The sequence below is a fragment of the Gobio gobio genome (assembly GCF_949357685.1).
Source record: "Gobio gobio genome assembly, chromosome: 8".
Taxonomy (NCBI): Eukaryota; Metazoa; Chordata; class Actinopteri; order Cypriniformes; family Gobionidae; genus Gobio; species Gobio gobio.
The window spans coordinates 6,068,292-6,092,758 of NC_137114.1; the positions used below are offsets into that span (position 1 = coordinate 6,068,292).

At 44.8% G+C, this 24,467-nt stretch overlaps 1 protein-coding gene across 2 annotated transcripts; it reads left to right on the plus strand.

The window, feature by feature from the left end:
• Positions 1 to 237: 237 nt before the first annotated feature.
• p2ry12 (purinergic receptor P2Y12) lies at positions 238 to 20,225 on the plus strand. Of its 2 annotated transcripts, XM_079823817.1 has the most exons (3): positions 238 to 287; positions 14,474 to 14,697; positions 18,047 to 20,219. In XM_079823817.1, the coding sequence occupies exons 2-3, from the start codon at positions 14,594 to 14,596 to the stop codon at positions 19,131 to 19,133; spliced, it is 1,191 nt and encodes a 396-aa protein (XP_079679943.1). In that variant the 5' UTR covers positions 238 to 287; positions 14,474 to 14,593; the 3' UTR covers positions 19,134 to 20,219. The 2 variants fall into 2 exon arrangements, with proteins under 2 accessions (XP_079679943.1, XP_079679944.1); XM_079823818.1 differs by lacking the exon at positions 14,474 to 14,697 and having other exon boundaries at positions 244 to 287; positions 18,047 to 20,225.
• Positions 20,226 to 24,467: the final 4,242 nt, after the last annotated feature.

Sequence of the window (24,467 nt, forward strand, 5' to 3'; positions counted from 1 at the left end):
ATGATTTAAATACGTTGAATTCGATCTCAAAAGTGTTTCACCATCTCATGATCTTTTTTTGGTTTGGTCAGCACAAGCAGTGTAGAACTAACACAGAGTTGAGCTGATTTAAGACCGTTTTAAACTTCCCCTTGTGTCTGCATGACATGGCAGGATGTAAAAAGCAGAAGGGAGAGAGTAAGTTTCATTTCCTTTCAGAAAGGTCCATAATAAAGCTTGTTTGCTAAAACCTGAATTGACTCTAGACCGATCTCAAGGAAAACTCATCACAGTGGAGTCATGTTGCGGTAAGTGTTACATTTTGCATAATACACTGACACTTAAGCTATTTACAAATCAGGCAAATAATATTAATAAACTGTGTGGACCATCACAAAATGTTTTACTGAGGTAGTATTGCTATCTTTACTTAGAATTAATACATTTATTAATCAATATCTTACTCTCTACTGCTCTAAATATTTTTTTAAAAAGGAAATTATTATTGGTTACCTTAAATGTTAATTTTGAAAGTTATATTTTAAATAATTTTGATGGCCAAAAATAAATCCTGGCCAAAAAAATATAAATCATTTCTATTAAAAAATTCAGTCAAACTTTATATTAGGTGTCTTTAACTACTATAAAAAAAATCTTAAGTGCATTGTATTTATTGTGTTCATGTTGTATTGCAAGACTGTGCTGCTATCGAGGTGGAGATGGGTAAAGGTTAGGACAGGTTTGGTGGTATGAGTGGTTTAAGGGTGGGTTAAGGTGTAAGGGAAGGTCAACAAGGTGTAATGGAAGGTCTAATTATAGATGTAGATACAGAAATGTTTTACAGCTGTAATTATGTGCGGGTATTTTAAAAAAATCTAAGTACAATGTAGAAACATTTATGTACACACAAAATGGCATATATCAAAATAATTATTTAACCCTCATGTTGTTTTTAGGTCATTTTGACCTGTAGTGGACTACTTTTTCAAAAATTGTAGTCAATGTTATTGGTGTTCCCGGTAAAAAATGTCCAGCCTACAAAACAATTGCTTATAAATCTCTCAATATTGGATTCAGTCTTTTTGTCAACTTATTTTCTTTCAATTAGGACAGGTTTTGTATTTCTTTTTGGTAACGCTTTAGATTACAGCCCAGAAAGTACTGCATAAGTAAAATGAGTTTTCAGCTTAACTTTCGGTAATTATAGTGTAAGTATTAAAGCCGCACTAGGTAACTTTTGCTCTCGGGCTCCCCCTACAGTTGTGAAACAGTATTGTCCTCTACTACTGTCGTAAACGGTCACTCTACATCAGGGGATGCATCGCACGTGCATTTGTTGACATGACAACTATGATAGCCCTGAACTCTGCAGGAGTTCACATGCAGGTGTTCTGCTTGCGTCGCGTGTGAAATGTCTTCATCCCAGGTACAGTGGCATATGTTTCAGCATGTCATATGAATACAATTTCATGGGTTTTATTTTTTTCAAACGCCAAATGATCGCGATGCTCACGTTTACAAGCCAGCGTCATTATAGTAGCCTAGTCTATTGGTTCCCGTTTTACAGAATCTATGATACTTCAATTCAATGTTTGAGTGGTAGGTAATAACCATATATCGTCAATATTATAATATCAAGCTACCATAGATGAATCTGCAAATTCGAAAAATCGATTTGCATTAAAGCTTGAGGAAAGACAAATAAACCAATATCACAGACATGTTAGGTATCCTAAAATATGATTTTGTATGTATTACGTATTTACTTGCAAGAATGTAGCCCCTCCTCCTCCAGCTCACGCCAACGAGCAAACGCTGGCCCAATGTTGATCCTCGTCCTGCCTTTAATCCGATCACTTTCTCGTTTTCTCTTTTTGCTTTCCTCAGACAAAACCTTTGCTTTCTTATTTTTCTGTGCTGCTTCGGCCATGACTATAACATTCGGCAAACAAATGATTTGCGAGCGATTTTTTCACGAACGTCCGAATTTAAGGAAGTGGGGATGGTGGTGGAAGTGACGTATATGCCGTAAAGCAGTCTAATTTTGTAGTTCTTTTTGTTCTCGGGTTACTACCCGAAACCCGAAGTTTAAAAGTACGATTAAAAACGATACAGACCCCGTCAGGCTATGGCAGACGTGTCATTCAACCTATTGTAAGTCGATGTATCATCACAAGAGTTTTGAAAATATATTATGAAGGTTGAAAAGTTACCTAGTGCTGCTTTAAGTACGTATGTGTAGGTATTAGGGAACAATATATAATATTTGGGGAATAAAGGGGTAGCTAACTTTCAGGAAAATTAACAAATTATTTATACTGTAAGTATTTTTTAATTAGGGGTTACAGGGTAAGTGTGAATCTGCAGCTGTAAATTAAAGTGGTGTTTGTAACCCTCTTGTTTCATGTAGTTACAGGGTAAGTGTGAATCTGTGGGCTGTAAATTAAAGTGGTGTTTGTTACACTTAGGGTGGCCATACGTCCGGATTTTGGCCGGACAGTCTGGATTTTAAGCTCCCTGTCCGGCGTCCGGCACAGCCTCAAGTCGGACACTCATTTGTTGTCCTTTTTGGAGTTGCGCTGAATTGGCCTATAAAAACCCGCTCTAGAATCTTTATTGGGACGCAGCAACATAGCGTATAATGCCGTAGGATCTCTGGTCAAACAAATGATTGGCTGAAAGCTGTGTCAAATAAATATCTGATATATAATTTGTTGAAAAATGTAAACAAGCCTCCACGATGTGCTGGCTACATCATATCATAACGTTAACATAGGATGTCAGACGCTCAGACCTCATTTAATCTGGAATGGACAAAAGAGCACAAATTTATATCAAAAAGCACACTGTGTCGCTGTGAAGTGGACGTTAGTAGTCAAGGGAAAGCCGCCATTGACCGACATGCCAGCACGGAAAAACATAAAAGTAACCGACAAGCCGCAGGTAGGCTAGTCTACGTCTGCCCTTAGGTCATTTTTTTCCAGAAGCAACATCACCTCAGGATGACAAAATCTCCGCTGCAGAGCTTTGTAAAGTCTATCATAATCATGCAGTCAAGCATCACCTAGGGTTGCCACCCGTCCCGTAAAATACGGAATCGTCCCGTATTTACAAGCAAAATGACGCGTTCCGTATCAAACCAATACGGGACGCGATTTGTTCCGTATTTTACATAGGTCCACACGTAGTTCAATAAACACACAAGGATTTTGCAGTGTGGAGAATACTTATAGCAAATATAAACAAATCAATTTCACAATAAGTAGTACAGGAGCTCATTTGTGCGTGATGGCGTTTTAGCGGCTTTGTTGCCATAGCGGCGGAGTCTCGAGAACATGCGCTGTGCCGTGTGCCTGTAAACTTGCCGGTTTTTTAAAAACATGTCGAGCTCGCGTCGCGTCCACCGTTTAAACGCAAGAGGATCTCCAGATATAGAGCTGAATATCAAAAAGGTATCAATGGGTCTGTCCAGTAACTCAGGATGAACCTCAGGCCAACTGCACACTTTGTGAGAAGCATTTCAGTGTCTCAGACTGACTGACTTAAAGCAACAGCGGTGACAGACACATCTGTGCTTCTAAAGGTAGCCTATAGTTTTTTTTTAATGGATAATATCTTAATATAATATTATCAGAGCTTTGCAGACAAAATTATTATTTTTTAGACAGGTTAATTAATAGATTATAGCCTAATAAATGTAATTATTAATTTATAATTTAGCTACGCTATAATCATACATAACCAATAATCCTGTCATATAAAGTTTATGACATTTAAAAAAATTTTTTGATAAAAATGGGACAAATAATTACATGATAATATAGTCATAATTTGAAATTCAAAAAAGTGATTACTGGTTCAGAATGACTGCTTAAAGGGACAGTTCACCCAAAAATGAAAATTCTGTCATCATTTACTCACCCTCAAGTTGTTCCAAACATGTATACATTTCTTTATGTTGAACACATAGGAAGATTACTATGGAAGTCAATGGTGCCCCCAAAGAAGCCTGGTTACAAACATTCTTCTAAATATCTTCTTTTGTGTTCAGCAGAACAAAGAAACTCATACAGGTCTGGAACATCATGAGGGCGAGTAAATGATGACAGAATTTTCATTTTGGGTGAAATATCCCTTTAAAGTGCACCAAATAGGCTACTAAAAAGTTCTTTAGAAATAAATAAAATAATCAAATGTAAAATAATATAAAATGTGTTCTGTTGCAAGTTCACATACTTGATCTCATGTTTTCTTATGGTTTATTATTGAGCTGTAAAAGGGGGGGGGGGGCATGAATGGGTGTCCCTTATTTTGCCACACCAAAGGTGGCAACCCTAGCATCACCAGTCATACAGAAATACATAACCAAATAATCTGGCACAGTGCCAGAAAACATTTAATTTCTGGACTTCTGGAAATAACAGAGATACATAAATAAACAAAATGAATGCCAAAAATAAATACACATTTCAGATAACAAAGAGCTGCTGCAGAGGGTGAACTTCTTTAAGAACTGAAATGTGTATTTATTTATTGTTTGCATCCATTATTTGTTTATTTATGTATTTCTGTTATTTCCAGAAATGTTATGTTTTCAGGCACTGTGCACTTTGCAAGACAGGTTCATCTCAGTGATCAGTTTTTGAAACAGACACCACAATGTCTTGAATAAATACAAATACTGTGAACAAACACTTTTTTGCCTCTTCTGCTACACATAGGTCTACGTCAATATATATCGTAGATCAAATGTCTGTCAATGAAAAGGCTATTGCAGAATCACTGTATCATGATACCATCGATATGATGTCGAAAATTGTATTGTAGTTGTGAGTACACCAGAGTCCTATGCAATTATTCTTGCCTCACTAAATTCCGCAAAGTGTCCTCCTTTTTGGTGTTATGCAAATGGCCACCCTAGTTACCCTCTCGTTTCATGTAGTTACAGGATAAGTGTGAATATGTGGGCTGTAAATTAAAGTGGAGTTTGTAAAACTCTTGTTTCATGTAGGCCTATCACTCGGAAACCTTTATTTGAAAAACAACTTTGAAAACAGATTAACAACACTTTCTCTTGCTTCATCCTCCTCTTGTTCCTCTTCTTTTTCGTTCTTGCCACAGATTAATCTTAAGAGGGTATCCCATGTCCTCAGCTATTCTGTATTATGTATTAAAAGAAAATATAGAACACTCAGAAATGTTCTCACAATTTACTTGTATTTTACTCTCATGCCATCCGAGATGTATAAGATGGTCTTTCAGATAAACACAGAAAAATAAATAATCTATTGTCGATAACATCGATAAAGTCGACAACGATTCTCATCAGTCTCGGCGCGACTTCCACCAGTCGCGCCAAATTACAGCACTGACTAATGCATTTATATGGACAAAATTCATCTAAAAATAGTGGAAACAGAGCGAGTTGCTGCGGGAAAGGTACATGATCCAAGCACCCAAAACATGAGAATTCTTTATTTTAACCCTCTGAAGTCTGAGCTGTTTTGGGGCAAGTTTTGACATGCTTTGACATTTGTGCTTTTTTCAGTTGCTTATAAACACATTAATGGCAAAAGTGTAATTACACTGTATTCAGCACAAACTGGGATACCATAATATCTAAGCAACATGTACATGCTTGTATTTTTGAGAGGATACCGTTTATGCGTGGTTTTTGAAGAAAAAAAAAAAGAATAAAATGAAGGCCTCAAAACACACAATAGAAATTCGTACTCAAGACTTCTGACTAATGGGCGTTGTTGCTTCAAACTGATGTGAGAATCATTGAGCCTACTCATTCACATAAAACAATATATTGATTTACATTTTGTAAGACCCTTTTTCTTTACAAAGGCCATATGCGAGGAGGCGTGAATGATCATGAATAATTCTGTGTCACACCTGAGAGAACAAAGAACGCATAATGACCTGCATAATGAATGGGCTTCAGGAATGAGACTGAGCGAGCAACAGGACAAAGGACATATATATTTGGTTCTCTTACGAGAGGTTCTCTCGTATTGCGTAAGTTCCTTACGCTACGGGAAAGTATTCTTTCTTCGAGATTTCTGAAAAACCCAAAATTATCCTTAATTTTGTAACATTGTCAACGCAGTGCGGCAGCCTGGCAGACCATAGCAGGCTATTCCAGCGTGCTATTGGCTGCTCTGCTGGCAACTGCAGCAGCCTATCGGTGAGCCCGCGTGACGTGGCGACCAATGAGGGCGCTTCGCGCCCACCTGGCTTCATTTGCCTACAGGTGGGGCGTGGCCACGTGTATATAAGCAGGGCTCACGGGCTGCATATTCGATTTTCTTTTCTTCAGCGAAGCCCTTCGCATCACTGGATCTGGAACCCGCCGCCGTGACCGCGCAGACAATCAAGCAGAGGACAGCGCCTGAGGAAGCCGGCAGCATCGCGCCACCTTCAGCCTTCCGTGCCTGCTCTGCTATCCGGCAGCCCCATATCCTTTTACGCTCAAAGTGTTGTCGCCGCTGCGTCACACTTTTCACAAAAAGAGCCGAGCGTTGATACAAATGTCTCGTTCCACCTGCGGCTCGTGTCACGCGCAGCTCAGCTCCGGGGACCGCCATGTGATCTGCGCTCTCTGCCTGGGCCGTGATCACGCCGCCGCCGCACTCCACGCTGGCGGATGCCAAGAGTGCGAAGAACTGACGATGTCGACCCTGCGGGCTCGACTCGTCCTGTTCGAAGATGATATCCCTCCAGTCCCTGCCACGCCGCGCAAGAAGAAGCGCCGCTCGCAGCGGACTCCGGAGCTTGCAAAGAGAAGCTCGCCGGAACCTTTCCCGCCCGCTTCACTCTCGCCTTCCCCGCCCCCACCCCAGGCCTCCATTTCTGTTGCCGCCTCCGGGGATGAGGCGGATGCGGCCGCGGAACGCGCCGACAGCTGCTCCATCATGGCTTCCGACAGCGAGGACTGGTCTTCCGCGTCCTCTTCAGTCCGGGGCTCCGGACGCTCTCGAGCGGGTGAGGACGCCGAACTCTTGCGCCTTCTCACCCGGGCTGTCGAGCAGCTAGGCCTCGAATGGGCCCCGCCCAAGGTGGCAGCGCCGAACCGACTTGACGGATGCTTCCTAAACAGTCGCCGCCGTGCGCCCACCTCCAGGACTGCACCCTTTTTGCCGGAGCTTCACGAGGAGCTCGCAAAGTCCTGGAATGCGCCATTCTCCGCGAGGGTCTCGTCTCAGGCTTCTTCGACGCTCTCACAAGTTGACGGCGCGGCCGAGAAAGGCTACAACGCTATCCCTCCGGTGGAAGAGGCGGTCGCAGCGCACCTTTGCCCGCCTTCTGGTTGGCGCTCAAAGGCTGCCCTCCCGTCTAAGGCCTGCAGAGTGACGTCATCGCTGATCGGCCGCGCTTTCGCTGCCTCCGGTCAAGCTGCGTCCGCTCTGCACTCTATGGCCGTGCTGCAAATCCTCCAAGCTAATCTCCTCCGCGACATGGACGAGAAATGCTGTGACGCTGAGTTAATCACGGATTTGCGAAGCGCGACGGATCTCTCCCTTCGCGCCACCAAGACCGCAGCACAGGCCCTCGGACGCTCTATGGCCTCCCTCACGGTAGCTGAGCGCCACCTCTGGCTCACGCTCGCGGACATGCGAGAAACAGAGCGCGCGGCCTTCCTAAACGCCCCGCTCTCTCCGTCTGGGCTTTTCGGACCAGCGGTCAAGGGGATCGTCGACCGTTTCTCCGAAGTGCAGAAAACGACGCAGGCCATGAACCTTTTCCTGCCTCGACGCCCCGGCGCTAGCAATAGCTCCGCTGCTCGCCGTCCTCGTGACCAGCCAGCAACGAGCTCCGCGCAGCGCCCAGCGCGGCCCCCTTCGTCTCAGAGAAGACCGAGCGGCCGCCCCAGATCGCGCTCTTCCAGCCGTGGTAAGCCGCCTCCACCTCGGGGCCCCCGGCCTAGGATCACGCTGAAGCCCGAGCCTCCAAAGTCCTCCTAGCAAGAGGCGAGAAACGACGGTTAAGTCCCGCCGCGGCCGGACCACCGTCAAAACTCTTTTTCCTGTCAGCCCCCACCACTGTGGCTGCTGCAGATGGATTTCACGCAGCCAACGAGCCGGCAAAAATGCCTTCTCGCCTGTCAATAACCGCCGTTTTTACGGCGAACCAGAGAAATCACAAAAGTTGCATTATTTCTGGTCGCACGGCTCGCGCCGTATGTGTTTCAAATGCAGTAAATGTGCCCACTTTTCTGTGTTCACCCCTGCACACAAGCACTATAAACCCTGTGTCCCCCACTCACATAAAGCGGCCACCGGCCGCTCGAGTGCTAGAGTTAGGTCACGTGTCCGCTTGTTTGCGTCCACGACTAACCACCACACGCGCTGTCACACAGCCACTCTTAACCGGTCATGTTCCACGCGTAAGAGTTGTGCCCGCTCAAACGCGCTCACACATTTTCGCGAACATTATGCCTCAGGCGCCACGCGCCACGCCACACACCATTTATTTTCCGCCCAGGGTGGCCGGAGCGATGAGTGTAGGGCCGCACACAAGCCACTCCCCGCTCGAAGCGGCAGAGATGCAGTGTGTAGGGCGGCCAGCCATCGCGAGCGATCGGCTGGCCCACAGCACAGAGAGCGCGCGCACTGCGCCCGCCCCTCCTATACGGGCCGTCAAACCCGCGAAGCGCGGCGTTTCGAGCCCGGAGGCCGTTCTATCCCGTGTGGCGCACGCGAGAGCGTGGGAAGCCATTCCAGGTGTATCAGAATGGGTGCTGAAAACAGTGAAGCACGGCTACACTCTGCAGTTCGCTCGCCGCCCTCCGCGCTTCTGTGCGCGTACAGAGACGAGAGTGAGCGAGGAAGTAGCACATCTACTTCGAGCAGAAATAGCCACGCTGCTGTGCAAAGGGGCTATAGAACCGGTTCCCCACTCTATGAGCGAGTCAGGCTTTTACAGCCGGTATTTTCTCGTGCCAAAAAGGGATGGGTCGCTCAGACCGATTCTGGATCTGAGGCGTCTGAACAAAGCTCTTATGAAAAGATCGTTCAAGATGCTCACGACCAAGCAGATCCTCGCGCATATTCGCCCGAGAGACTGGCTAATCTCCCTAGATTTGAAAGATGCATATTTTCAAATCAAGATAACGCCGCGTCACAGGCCATTCTTACGATTCGCCTTCGACGGCCAGGCTTATCAATACACCGTCCTTCCGTTCGGCCTGTCACTAGCACCCCGTACATTTACGAAGTGCATGGACGCGGCCCTCGCTCCTCTGAGAAATCGAGGGATGCGAGTATTGAACTATCTGGACGATTGGCTCATCCTGGCGCAGTCGGAGGCCGAGCTCCTCGCCCACAGGGCAATGCTGCTCAGCCATCTGGACAGCCTAGGGCTCACGGTCAATTGGACCAAGAGCTCATTAGTGCCCACGCAATCAACCCCATTTCTGGGTTTGAATCTGGACACTGTGGCAATGTCAGCCCGCCTGTCACCCCATCGCGCGCCAAGTTCGGCGCATGGCTGCGTACTTTCGGCCAGGCAAAATCACACCTCTCAAGCTGTTTCAGAGGATGCTGGGACGTATGGCCTCAGCTGCAGCTGTGCTCCAGCTGGGCTTAATGCGCATGCGCCCGCTGCAATGCTGGTTAAACGCCCGAGTGCCTCACAGGGCCTGGGCGTCCGGTGGCTTCAGGATCAGAGTGACTCAGGGCTGCGTGTCAGCCCTAGAGCCCTGGTTAGTAGCCGACTGGTACCAGAGGGGAGTGACGATGGGAGCCATCTCACACCGCAAGGTCATCTCGACGGACGCCTCCACCACGGGTTGGGGCGCCGTTTTCGAGGGCAGATCAGCCTCGGGCCTTTGGTCGAGCGAGGAAAAACTCCTACACATAAACTGTTTGGAGATGATAGCGGTAGAGAACGCGCTCAAGCAGTTTCTCCCGCTTATACGAGGACACCATGTGTTAGTCCGGTCGGACAACACCACAGTGGTGTCCTACGTGAACCGGCAGGGCGGTGTCAGGTCCAGAGGTCTGGGCAATCTGACAGAACGCCTGCTCGTGTGGGCACACAGCTCGCTGCGCTCGTTGAGAGCTGCGCACGTGCCGGGCCACCTCAATGTGGGCCCGGACAAGCTGTCCAGGGGCCTCATTCTCCCAGGAGAATGGTCCCTGCACCCCCAGACAGTCCAGCTGGTATGGCGCCTGTTCGGCAGAGCGGAGCTCGACCTCTTTGCAACAAAAGAGAACGCCCGCTGCCCGACGTTTCTGTCCAAAAGCGAGGATGCGCTGTCCCAAACTTGGCCCAGCCTCCCGCTGTATGCTTTCCCGCCGATCTCCCTATTGCCCCAGTTCATGGCGAAAATCAGGGAAACGCGCCGTCCGGTGCTCCTTATAGCACCGCGCTGGGAGAACCAGATTTGGTACCCAGAGCTGGTGAAGCTGTCGCACTCACCCCCCTGGCCAGTTCCGCTGAGAGCAGACCTTCTCTCTCAAGCAGGAGGCTCAGTTTGGCATCCCCATCCAGAGCGATGGTCTCTGCATGTATGGGTGACCAACGGATACCCGTTGACCTGCCCGAAGGGGTTATGAACACGATTTCACACTCTAGAGCCCCCTCGACGAGGCGGTTATATAGTTCTAAGTGGTCGGTGTTCACTGAGTGGTGTGTTTCCAAGGGATTGGACCCACAGCAATGTGGGGTCCAGCGGGTGCTCTCCTTCCTCCAAGAGCTTTTGGAATTGGGCAGGTCCCCTTCCACGCTCAAAGTGTATGTGGCGGCTATAGCAGCGTTCGCTCAGACGACGCTAGGTAGCACGCTAGGAAGGAACGAGCTCATCGTCCGTTTCCTCAGAGGAGCCAGACGGATGAATCCCCCGCGGCCCCCGTCGGTTCCTATATGGGATCTGGCCTTGGTCCTAGAGGCCCTGAAGGCTCATCCCTTTGAACCGCTCGAGACTGTGGAACCAAGGTTCCTTTTGCTGAAAACCACGTTTCTGATAGCTCTGGCTTCAGTGAAACGCGTGGGGGATCTACACGCGCTCTCAGTGAGCCCGACGTGTATGGAGTTCGGTCCTAATGACTCTAAGGTCATTCTCAGACCGAGGCATGGTTATGTCCCCAAAGCGATCGGCACTCCCTTCAGGGCGCAGATTATCTCCCTCTCGGCTCTGCCAGCATCCGATGAGGGGGACGGTGGCAATTTCCTCTGCCCTGTCAGGGCATTGAGGGTTTATGTCACACGCTCCGCCGCCTTCAGGCGTTCTGAGCAGCTATTTGTTTCGTTTGGTGGGCGCACTAAAGGTCTCGCCTCCTCGAAACAGACCCTGTCCAGGTGGATAGTGGACGCGATTGCAACTGCATACGCTTCCAAACACCTGCAGTGCCCGCTAGGTGTCAGAGCACACTTCACCAGAGGCATGGCCTCTTCGTGGGCTTGGGCCAGAGGGATTTCCATCCACGATATCTGTATGGCGGCAGGCTGGGCCTCCCCGTCTACGTTCGTGAGATTTTACAATCTGGAAGTTCCTGCCTTACAGGCGAAAGTGTTATCAGTTCAATAGGGCCGTTGGTTCTGCCCAGTGATTCTGCGCAGACATAGCTCACATACTGGTAGTAAGTTCGGTACTAGGCTCATGTGAATTTGAAGGAGACCGGCGGTGCCGTTCCCTCATTTACGAGACGAGCTGTTGTGAGTTTGAAGGTGACCGGCGGTGCCGTTACCTCACTCATATAACAAGATATTGTGAATTTGAAGGCGACCGGCGTTGCCGCTCCCTCATTCATGAGACAAGGTGTGGTGAATTTGAAGGAGACCGGCAGGTGCCGTTCCCTCATTCATGGGACAGGGTGTTGTAACCACCCGTCGTAAACCACCCGTCAGTTCGAATGAAGTGTCTGTATATGTGGTGGCCCGTTTTTTCTTTACCGGCCACCCTGCCCGAGCAGTGTTATGGTCCCCGGTTCCCTGGGATACATATGCTGTATGCGAGGCGCGCACGGCGTTGACAATATGTTCCCGTAGCGTAAGGAACTTACGCAATACGAGAGAACCTCTCGTAAGAGAACGATACTCGGTTACTTAACGTAACCTCGGTTCTCTCTAGAAGAGGGAACGAGTATTGCGTTCCTTGCCGTGCGCCCCGCTGGCTTTTACGCTTCAGAACTAAGAAAACCGAATATGCAGCCCGTGAGCCCTGCTTATATACACGTGGCCACGCCCCACCTGTAGGCAAATGAAGCCAGGTGGGCGCGAAGCGCCCTCATTGGTCGCCACGTCACGCGGGCTCACCGATAGGCTGCTGCAGTTGCCAGCAGAGCAGCCAATAGCACGCTGGAATAGCCTGCTATGGTCTGCCAGGCTGCCGCACTGCGTTGACAATGTTACAAAATTAAGGATAATTTTGGGTTTTTCAGAAATCTCGAAGAAAGAATACTTTCCCGTAGCGTAAGGAACTTACGCAATACTCGTTCCCTCTTCTAGAGAGAACCGAGGTTACGTTAAGTAACCGAGTATCGTTATAGTTTATTTAGAATGTAGTCAACAAAGGCCTATTATATTTTAAATGATCAAAAGATTTGACTACACTGCAATAAATGCTCTTATTATTTAGTGTTTTTTCTTGTTTCCAGTCCAAATATAAAAAGATTCTTAAATCAAGATTAATTTACTAGATAAGTAATTACTGCATTTTTTGCAGTGTACTATTTGTAATGAGTAAGAAGTCTCATGCTAAAAAAAAAAAACTGTAACATTGTGACACTGAACACAATTCAGTATTCAATCAATATAAATAACTGAATAATTGGTAATGATGAATGTTATAAGTAAAATATTTGGGGTTTAAAACAACATAATGCAATGCAATTATGATTTCAAAGAGTATAGGGTGAATTCAGGTTGATTGGGAAATTATTTCCAGTCATTTCAATGGCATTTTTTTTCTGAATCATTTGATTTAGTAAACTATCCAATAAACACAATACTCAAATATAATTTCGAGCTTTGCTTCATCCTCCTCTTGTTCCTCTTCTTTTTCTTTTTTGCCACAGATTAATCTTAAGAGGGTATCCCATGTCCTTAGCTATCCTGTATTAAAAGAAAATACAGGATCTGCTATTATTAAATAAGAAGCAAACATATTAAAAAACATTGATTAAAATTAAGATACAATTTATACAAAAGAAAATTCACTTTAAAGAAAGGCTTTCTACAAAACTTAATGAAATCAAAATCATTTCTGACATATATTGTGCATCTTATGATGTGTCCTTTATTACTTGTGCTGTTCACTTTTCACAATCAACATATTCAATAAAAAAATTACATTATGCTATAATATTTAAACATCAATATGAAGCAAAATATGTTTGACTGGTACTATATTTATAGCATCTGAGCAGACATTTGCTAAGAAAAGCTTTATTGATGTGACACTAGGCTCTTTTACAATAAACACGTTATAATCTGTCCAAAACAGGCCAAAGAAAAATCTTGTCTTAACAGTCTTGTGTCTATGACATTCTATGTTGCAGCAGGATTCATATTTAAATGGTCTTTTTGCATTTTAATATTCACAGATGCCAACAGAATAAACTTACCTTACACTCAGCTGCTGAATCCGTTGCTCTAAGAAATGAACAGCTTTTCATGAGGAGAATTATTCCAGGATTATTCCTCAACGCGTCTCAAAACGATATAGCTGAAGTATAGCGCTTCACTTTGTGTTTATTTGAGTCGATGTGTGGGCGTCGACACTGGATCACCTCAGTAGGCTATTCGAATCTCAAAGAAGAACGCGCGCACTCTGTGGGTGTGGTCGCATTAGCAGATAATGGGACATCTCTCTCTCTTTTCAAACTGATTACATTAACACAGAATATTTATTTTCGATTTGAGTTACATTATTTAAAACCTGACATTTCAGTGTTTCTTTAGACATATGTCTCATGTTTGTGAGACAAGAATTCACTAAGCTAGAGTTCCTTTTCTGAAGGCTATCTGAATGAACATCTTTGACAGAGAGGCTGCAGATCGCACATCATGTTGGTTTTCTATATTTTGCAAAAAGCACAACAATTAGTTTTTTTGTGACTGTACACAAAAAACATTGAAACTTAACAGATTATAATGTTGTATAACACCATTATACAGTCTCTACTTGAGTCTCTTTGGCACTGATAAGAAAAAAGCAAGTCAATCGCGACGGCCAACTCGAGGGGGTTAAGCTTCAAGATAATGCATTAGTGTTTAACATACCCTGTCATTCGCTTTGACAGATATGTGTGCGTCCTCAGCACAAAACGTTCATTTTACAGGTTATATCCACTGATCTATACAGAGAATAGTGGTTATATCCTTATCTGTAAATACGTCAGGCTATGGACAGAGACAGAGGATGAGGTGAACTCAAAGTGATTTTTATTTAACAGAGACACAGACACAAGTTGAACTTGAAATAATGGTGAGTAGCAGATCAAGCACTTCAGAACAGTCACTTAATGGAGTTTGTTGATTGCAGTGAAACGGAACACAAGGAACGAGGAACTGAAGATGAGGAATCAAATGTAGGAGCGAGGGGTCGAGGACGTTGTCACGGTTGACCCTGGACCGTTCCTCTGGGCCGTACTCCTCCCAGTCAATGAGGTATTCGATAAAGGGACCCCGTCATCGGGAGTCAAGGTTCGATTATCTGGTTGACAGCTGGAACCTCCGAGGGCTCACCCGACCAGGGGAAGAGAGGAGGTTGGTAGCCCAGGATACACTGAAACGGGGTGATTATTTGTGTATACTCTGCCCAGGGTAGGTACCGGCTCCAGCTCTCCTGGTTCCTGTGGCAATATGACCTCAGGTATCTCCTGATTTCCTGGATCTTGCGCTCAGTTTGGCCGTTGGTTTGCGAGTGGTATCCAGATGACAAGCTGACTGACACTCCAAGGAGCTTGAAGGTGGCATTCCATACTCAGAAGATGAACTGTGGTCCACGGTCGGACACGATGTCCTCTGGAATGTCAAAGTGATGGAACACATTGTGGAATAGGGCTTCGGTGGCTTCGAACACCGTGGGCAGGCCTTTGAGGGGGATGAGCTTACATGCTTTGGAGAAACGATCCACGATTACCAGTACACAGGTGAAGTTATTGGAAGGTGGTAAGTCTGTCATGAAATCTATGCCCAGGTATGTCCACAGCCGGTGAAGGATAGGTAACGGGACCAGTTTACCTTCTGGGAGCCTCCTAGGAGTGTTGGCAACGGCGCAAACTGAGCAGCCTCTGATGTAGCGGGAGACATCCTGAGGCATGGAGGGCCACCAGTAGTGTTGCCGCAAGAGTGAGAGGGCACGAGTGCTGCCTGGGTGTCCAGAGCCTGGAGACGTGTGAGCTAAGTCCATGAGGGGCTGACAGTGGACCGGTGGAACATAGAGAAGCCCCTCAGGACCTTCCTGCGGAGCAGGTTCTGCGTTGTTATCCTGGGAATCCAGGACAGAGACTTTGGCTGGCCTTTGTGGAGCGAGGTGAGGGGTGCACTGAGCAGACTATAGTTGTGGATGAAGGGACGATAGAAGTTTGCAAACCCCAGGAATCGTTGGAGCTCCTTCACGGTAGTGGGTAAGGGCCAGCTTCGGATGGTCTCCACCTTCCTCTGGTCCATCTGGATGCCATGTTGGTCGATGACATAACCCAGGAACTGCACGGAGGGGATATGGCACTCACAATTCTCCAGCTTGAGGTACAGGTGGTGTTGGTGGAGCTTCTCAAGGACCAGGGAGACGTGTCAGCGATGTTCGGCCTGGTTCCGGGAGAAGATTAGGATGTCATCTATGTTGACTACTACAAAGTGGTGGAGGAACTCCCAGAACACCTCATTCATATAGTTTGGAAGACGGAAGGAGAGTTGGAGAGGCCATATGGCATGACCCGGTATTCATAGTGCCCAGACGGTGTGATGAGGGCAGTCTTCCACTCATCCCCGGGTCGAAAACGAATGCAAGCCTACGTCCTTCTAGGCCACGAAGAAAAAGCTTGAAGTGGCAGGGGACGTAGATGGTTGGATGAACCGCTGTTGAAGGGCTTCTTGTGCGTACTCCTCCATGGCCTTCTGTTCTGGGATGGACAAAGGGTACACTTTTGCCCCAGGCAGCAGGTCGATGGCGCTATATCATGGCTGATGAGGTGGTAGCTGCTTTGCCAACCAACCGCTTGCTGAACACATCCTGGAACGCCCGGTATTCAGGAGGAATTTCAACGTGGTGACTAGGTTCAGGACTTTCGATGGAAGTGGAGAGGAGGGGAAGAGCCTCTGAGTTGGGAGAATAAGGTCGGAGAATCACAGAAGATTTCTTGATTGGAGATAAACAGTTCTGTAGACATTCATCGCTCCACTTAAGGATCTCACCCATGCTCCATTGGATGTCCGGTTGGTGTTGTGTGAGCCAGGGGTGTCCAAGAATGATGTCCGCGGTGGAGCCTTCCAGCACCATGAACATGATCTCCTCGGTGTAGAGACAGCCGATGCAGAGCGTCAGTGTGGGGGAGTAATGCCGGATGTGGCCACGCCCCAGCGGTTTTCTTTGGATAGTATGGACTCAGAGATCCTGATCACAAACTTCCGGTACCACCCTGGAGACTTCCCAACCAGCCAGCATCACCCTGCTCACCTGCCTATGACCTCCAGGAATCCAGGGTGACCGCCCTCCCCGGTTGGACTCTTTTTGGTGCCAGGTCACGCCTAACGGGAGGCGGAAGTAATGTCACATGTCTGTCTGCTTGTTTGGTCTTCCTGTTGTGTTTTGATTTTGTCACATGTTCCTTTGTCTTAGTTTCCCGCCACTTGTCTGTTTCCTAGGTTACCCTCGTTAGTTTAGTTCTGTTCAGCTGGATTTCGTTTATCTCGTATCTGTCTGCTATTTAAGTTCCTCTTGTTCACTCAGTCTTTGTCTAGTCACTGTTATGTAAAGATGTGTTGCCTGTCTTCATGTTCCTGTGAAGTTAAGATTAAAGTTTGATTTCAGCCTGTTCCTAGGTCACCGACCGTGACAATAGCACAGATATACCCAAGTGAAAATGAACAATGGTTCTATTAGATATTAGATATTACCATTTGTATAACCACACAAATACCATAGTTAAACTATGGATTGAAGCAAAACTATTCACTGTGAACCATCGAACAAGTGTCGATTTGGTTTTACCTGATCTCTTATCAGTTTTATACATGTGTAGATGTTTTATTTAGAAATTAGTATAATTAAAAGGAATAATAGTAGTTAATAGTCTTTTATTGGCCTGTTTATCTGAGCAATCCATTGAACAAACAAAACAAGCCCTGAAAATTGATGAAAGACCGCATATTACACAGACACGTTATATTAAATCTTATTAGATGCTTAGTTATTTGCATTTTGTAGATTTTACCTTCAATAAAACATTTCCAATGTGTTTGTAAAAGGTGTTTTTATGAATTTTTGTTGCATTTCCACTGTTATGACCAGCAGAGGTCACCAGCGTGTGGCAGTTCCAGCACTTTGAAACAGTGAATCGTTTTGCTTTAATCAACATCTTTGAAAAGCTTTGTTTCTCCCATCATCACTAGCCTCCGTTGTTCATCATGTTCATGTTTACATGTGTGCTTGCAAAGATAAAGGCCTCGGACCTGTGCATGTGTGGATACATGCAAACACACACGTTCATGTACACAATCAAACTATTTTAAGGATTACTTTATTTCTCACAGAGATGAACTTAATCCTCAGATCATTGAGGCCTACCATTAATATGTTTCAAAAAAATATATAAAAACCGGTCCTAACTGAAATAAAACAAGTTGACAAAAAGATTGCATCCAATATTTGGTTATAAAGCATAACGAGCAATTTACATGCAATTTTTAAAATGTGTCATATGGTTTTCAACACCACACACGGGTTAAATGTAGTACATAGTAGATAAAGACACTTAATATAAATTCTATGATACGTCATTTGTATTATGCACTTTAATAATCTGCTAAAAAGAAATTGCCTAAAGTTCTTTAGTCACAAACATTATGGCAGTATGCTATTCTAAATTTAGCCCATGTGTATTTTATGTGACAGGAATTACACATCCATGGAGCTCACAACAGCGCTGGCAGATGTCACGGACAGTTACTCCAACCAGACCGATAGGAATCAGTCCGAGGCCTGTTCACGGGAGGGCGCTCTGAAGACAACCGTGTTTCCTGTCCTCTACGCCATCCTCTTCATCCTGGGCTCGTCGCTGAATAGCCTGGCAGCATGGGTGTTCCTCCGAATCCCCAGTAAATCTCACTTCATCATCTATCTGAAGAACATTGTTGTGGCTGATATTATCATGACCCTCACCTTCCCCTTTAAGATCCTCGCCGATGCGAACCTAGCAACTGTCGGCGTGCGTGTCTTCGTCTGCCGCGTGTCATCTGTGCTGTTCTACCTCACAATGTATATCAGCATCCTGTTCTTCGGCCTGATCAGCATCGATCGCTGCAGGAAGACCATGTGGCCCTTTGTGGGCACCAGCGCTAGACGCCTGCTCCACAGAAAGCTCCTCTCAGCCTTCATATGGACGTTGCTGTTGGCTCTTGTGCTGCCCAACGTAATCCTGACGAGCCGTCTCAATACTTCAGGGCGCATTAAATGCAGTGACCTCAAGACAGAGATGGGACTGAAGTGGCACGAGGTGGTCAACCACGTGTGCCAGGTGATCTTTTGGGGAAACCTTGTAACCGTGATAATATGTTACACGCTCATCTCAAAAGAGCTCTACAAGTCTTACGCCCGAACACGAGCTCAACAGGAGGCAAGGCAAGGAGCGAACGTCCCCCACAGACAGCTAAACAAGAAAAGCATTCAAGCGAACGTGTTCCTGGTGTTGGCCGTCTTCTTTGTTTGCTTTGTTCCCTTCCACTTTGCCAGAGTACCATACACTATCAGCCAGACACGCGGACGGATGTTCAGTTGCCAGCAGAAGCTGTTTTTCTTCCAGCTGAAGGAGAGCACGCTGTGGCTTTCCTCCCTTAATTCAGTGCTGGATCCACTCATCTACTTCTTCCTCTGCAAGTCCTTCAGGACATCCCTGTTTAACACCCTGCGTCTGTCTCCTGGCCGCTGCGGGGAGCTTGGGACAGACACGACCAGCACTCCTCTGGACAACGCGCAGACATGATGGACAAACTCTGGGAAATCTGTGTGAAAATCTTGTGGTTCTCCTAAATTTGCACACTGTAACAGCAATATGCTATGGTGAATCAAGCCTTTTAACAACACCTGACTCTCTCCTCTTCACTCTGGCTCCTTCCGCTTTCTTTCAAGAACCTAATTACCTCAGGCGGACCCTAATTCAAATCAAGAGGTTTCACCTGTCATGACTGGTTAGTGGAAATAAAGATGGCAGCTGAAATAACCCCTTTAAAGATTGTGTTGTGTTAAGATAAGCATTCATACATGTTCATCAACGTCAAGTGCTAGTGGCAGAAGTACCTTGGATGCAATAATATTTTTTGTGAGTTGAGTATTTGTTGTCACTGACAAACCTTTAATGCCAGACATGGCAACATTTTTCATGAAAATGAATCACAGTACTGTGGATATCACACTATTTCAGGTCATTTATGAAGACATTACTGTAATGCAGACACAGATAACCATTTTTATTTTACAGCTCATTGCTGCTATATCAGTCATTTCCAGCTTCAGTTCATTGTGAAGTCACTGTAGCCAATAAAATTACTGTAAAAACAAAACTGTGACTATGGCAAAAAGCTGAGATATACCATTTACAAATGTCTTTGACTGATGCAACACGTCACTGTTTTTGTCTTGTCTTGTGATTCACAACGGGGGAAAGTTGCCCAAACTTTTTGTTCCAGGGTTGTTGCACAATTTAACATAAAATGTAATGGGTTTTTTTTAAGATCTGAACTAATAAAATTAATACCATATTTCTACACCAGAACAAACGCACACAAAGTACATCTCAAAATAATTAATGTATGATATTTTATTTGTCTATATTTCTTTTACTCAAACTAGAAAAACACTTTCTTCCTTTAGCCAGTTTTCACTAAATAAGTTTATGGAAGAATTATATTTAATCTTAAATACAGGCCTTCACACACACACATAAATTACCTATTTATCAAACAAAAATTGTAAAATGTCAGCTGTAATTATGTGTGGGTATTTTTTAAATAATAGTACAATGTAGAAACATTTATGTACTCAAAAATGGCTTATATAAAATATTTATTTAACCCTCATGTTGTTGAGGTCTTTTTGACCTGGAGAGGATTTTCTTTTTCCCGAAAATGGAAGTTAATGTTATCTTAACTTAGTGACTTTACTCACCCAGGGTTTAACTACTTCCCCGACATTTTTTGAGAATTTTTGTAATTTTTTTGTGATTTCTTTTTCCAATCACCTGTGGTGTTTCCAATCAAAAATGATCAGCCTACAAAGAAATTGCTCTTAAATCTCTCATTACTCTATATTATCACTAAAATATTCTCTCTTTCTTTCTTTTTTTTATTGCACAAACTGGAAAACACAATTTTCCTTTGGACAGTTTTCACTATTTATCAAACAAAAAATTTAAAATGTCATGTGTGACATCCATGACCACATTGATGATTGTTGGCTGAATATTTTTTCCAAAAAGAAATCTTAATAGGCATGATGAAAGCTGTATGAAGCTGTCCTCATTTACTCACTCTCATGCTGTTCCAGACTACATTTACATTTGGCAGACACTTTTATCTAAAGCAACTTTAGCCCTAATCACACGGGATTAGTATTACCTGGTGACCTCTAGTAATTTGTAATAACTGCGGAGGTTGTCTGTGATCTTGTAACGTACTGCTCTGAGACAGAAGGTAGAAGATCCAAATGCAGCTTTATTTGTAAGGGGTAATCCACAATCGTAGTTAAAAACAGGCAACAGGTCATACACAGGCAAGCAGTCCAAACAGGCAAACAAGGCAGGAGAGACAGGCAAACGGGTAATCCATGGAACAGGCAAGAAATCCAAAACCAGAGACATGAAACCAGGAAAACACTCAAAAATGCAGTTTACAACAAAACAAGACTTCGCAGTTAATGACAGAGTGAACATGGTTTATATAGGCTGGGGTAATGGGGTAATGATGTAAATGAGACAGGTGTAAACAGTGAGTGCTAATGAGTCCAGGCAAAGGATTATGGGTTATGTAGTCTATTATAGAATGACATTCCGGGTTGGAGTGCCCTCTGATGGTGATCACGGGCACTCACACGGGTGAATTGTGACAGATCTTTATCCCGTGTGAATTAACCATGTCTGTAATTTGTTAAGTAAAAATTCCCCCGCAAATGACCTACCATATTTCGCCGAACACCGAGGTCCTGTGATAATATTAGTCCCGTGCAAATTGGCCTCTCTGTGATTTGGCGGGTCGTATATAATTTGTGCAAGGTTTTTGTTTCCTGTGCGCATTTTTATCCATATTTCACGAAGAATAGAGGCTGCATTCATAACGCGCACTGTTATGAATGTCTGTGTGGCCGTGCGCATTATACTTTCAATTTAGAATTAGAGCCAATTTGGGAGTGAATTGCTTGAAAGGTGTGTTCAATATTATTCTTAATGAAAAACACAAAAACAGAACAGTACAATGACAAGTTTGGTTAAATGGGCGCTTTGACATTTAGCTTTGAAACCAAATCTTCCACCGTCATATTGTCAGCTCCTCACTCGTGATAAATTCAATCTGATTCCTGCCGCTGGTCTGTGCTCAGTTCAGTTTTTAACGTCTGTTCTCTAACTGAACTAAATATTTTTTATTACTAAAAAAATTAAAATGACGGTGGGAAAGTGATGTAGGCTATCGCCGCAAGCCTAGATAACATATAGCAGCATGCGGTAAGGAAAATTCTTCTGTTTATGATAGCCTATATCATACAGCTATATCGATAACGGCAAACATTTCCTTGTCTTGACATCATTTTGAGTAAAATCACAGGCTTTGCTTATCCCGTGCGAATGCGCCATGCAAAATTCAGATGTGGGGGGTTCATTTCTAAATTACACAAGGTCCCCAGATAATCCTGTGCAAATAGGGCTTTACTCCATGTTGCTCCAAGGGGATTGTCCCTGTTATAAGTGCACTCTAAAGTGCTTTGCTCAAGGACACACTGGTGGTGGCGACTGCTGGGATTGAACCAGCACCTTCTGCATATCAGTTCAGTGGTTTAACCCACTAGACCATCATCTCCATGGACTATGGGTTTCTTTTTCTCTGGAACACATAAGAAGATGAAACATGTTGCTCTGAAAGTCAACAATCATCAAAGTCCTGGTTTCACAGAAGGCTAGATTAGATTAAGCCAGGATTAGGTCTTAGTTCAATTAGGACATTTAAGTAGCTTTTATAAATGTGTTAGAAAAAAAAATATGGTGTGGGGTTGTTTTTCAGGGGTTGAACTTGGCCTCTTAGTTCCAGTGAAAGGAACTCTTAAAGCTTCACCATGTTATTTGGACAATTTCATGCTCCCAATTTTGTGGGAACAGTTTGGGTACGGCCCCTTCCTGTTCCAGCATGACGGACCAGTGCACAAAGCGTCGCTCCATAAAGACATGGATGAGCGAGTTTGGGGTGGAGGAACTTGACTGGCCTGCACAGAGTCCTGACCTCAACCCGATAGAACACCTTTGGGATGAATTACAGCGGAGACTGAGAGCCAGGCCTTCTCGTCCAACATCAATGCCTGACCTCACATGATTTTTATCATATGTTTTGTCATATGAACTCCCAGGTCAGAATTCCCCAAACTGTCATATGCAGTGGCATGTGAAACTGCCTGTGGTCTCCCGCATTCATATGCGGTTGGCACAATGCTGTTCAGCAAGTACCGTCAAAAATCCCCATAAACACACTCCTAAACCTTGTGGAAAGCCTTCCCAGAGGAGCTGAAGCTGTTAGAGCTGCAAAGGGTGGACAAACTCCATATTAAACCCTACAGATTAAGAATGGGGTGTCATTAAAGTTCATGTGCATGTAAAGGCAGGCGTCCCAAAACTTTTTGCAATATAGTGTATTTTAAGATATGTAAGTGCAAGTTGCTTTCAGTTAAAACAGCTCAAACTTGCATTTTAGTCTGAGACTAGCTTAAGCCTGTGAAACCGGACAAAAATATATTGTTCCATATGTAGTGATGCTTGTGACGTTTTTGAAACGTCACCATCATTAAGTATGTGGCCAATTGGGTACCTCTCTGCTTTGTATATAAGTTTGTTGTTCATGCCCCCCTGGAGTGCGTCTTGGTCGAAAGCCCGCCCCTTTTTCCTCGCACTGTTGTGGATCGCAGAGGTATGTGTTTGTAGCAATGTAGCTTTGTTGTTAGAGTTGAATGCTATGAGTGATATCATGCGATCTTTACTTTAGTGTGACGTTGATCCGCCAGAGTTTTGTGTGTGCGTGGTGTACTGCTTACCCTCAGGTACGTTTTAATGTGGTACATTCGGTGTTGTGAGAAGTTTGGTTTAAGTTTCCTGTAAGTTATGCGTTTTAGCGCGGTGTGTTTACAGGGTGCCCACCTGCGCGTCCGGGCAGCACAGTAGACAGATCGGTGCACCAGCTGTTCACCCACCAACTAAAGGAGCTACAGTATGACGTGTGTGTGTGTGTGTGTGTGTGTGTGTGTGTGTGGGGTTGTGAGTGTCCCATCGTCTAATAAAGTGAGTAGTTTGTTTCTCCCTTGTAAATCGTGTATGTTTTAAGTTGAAAGTGTAATACATGTTTACGTTTAGGGTCCTCGTTAAGGCATTGCGCCTGCTCTGCTCTCCTCTCTCTCTCTCTCCAATCCACGCTCTGGGCCGCGCTGCTGCTTTGGGTCATCAGACACTTCTAGTCCAGTGGCTAAGTGGGCTGGATATTTGTTTCTTTTTGTTGTGGTCGTTATTTTGGTTGGTTTAATTTGTTTTTGTTATTTGTATTGAGTTATTTTGTATTACTGTCACCAACTCTCAGTTCCTTTTGTGATTTTGACTGTTTTGTTAACAGTCACTATTAATTGGAGTGATTACCGCTATGCGGTATCAATGATCTCGGTGATATTGAAATCTTGAGCCGTGATCAGTTCTGAGTTTGATCTTTGCTGCTGTGACAGTATACGCTGCCTTCTTTAATTAATACTTTTACATTTGGCTAATTTGAGTATTGTACGTTTTGTTTATATTTGTTCAGTATTTTGATTCTGGTTTGTTTGTCTTCTAATGTAATTCTTTTCTTTGTGTGTTTTGCAGGAGCTGAGTGTTCCTTGGGAGCGGGCTGGTGTTGGGTTACACAGGCTTCACTTTAATACGGGTTGTCATTTATTGCTGTGTCACTATTTCTGGTCATTATTTGCAGTGATTCTTTGTGGATGTGATTTTGATTGGTGAGATTTCTTTTGTGCACTGGGTGTACCATACTAGCCCGCTTCTCATAAAGGAAGCCTCAGCCTCCCTTTGCATTGGTTAATTTTG

Excerpts from the sequence above, each read along its gene's own strand:
- p2ry12 (XM_079823817.1), top strand. The coding sequence starts at position 14,594 with ATGAGGTATTCGATAAAGGGACCCCGTCATCGGGAGTCAAGGTTCGAT. Across the intron at positions 14,698-18,046 it reads CGACCAGGGGAAGAGAGGAG|GAATTACACATCCATGGAGC; the intron begins GTTGGTAGCCCA and ends TTTATGTGACAG.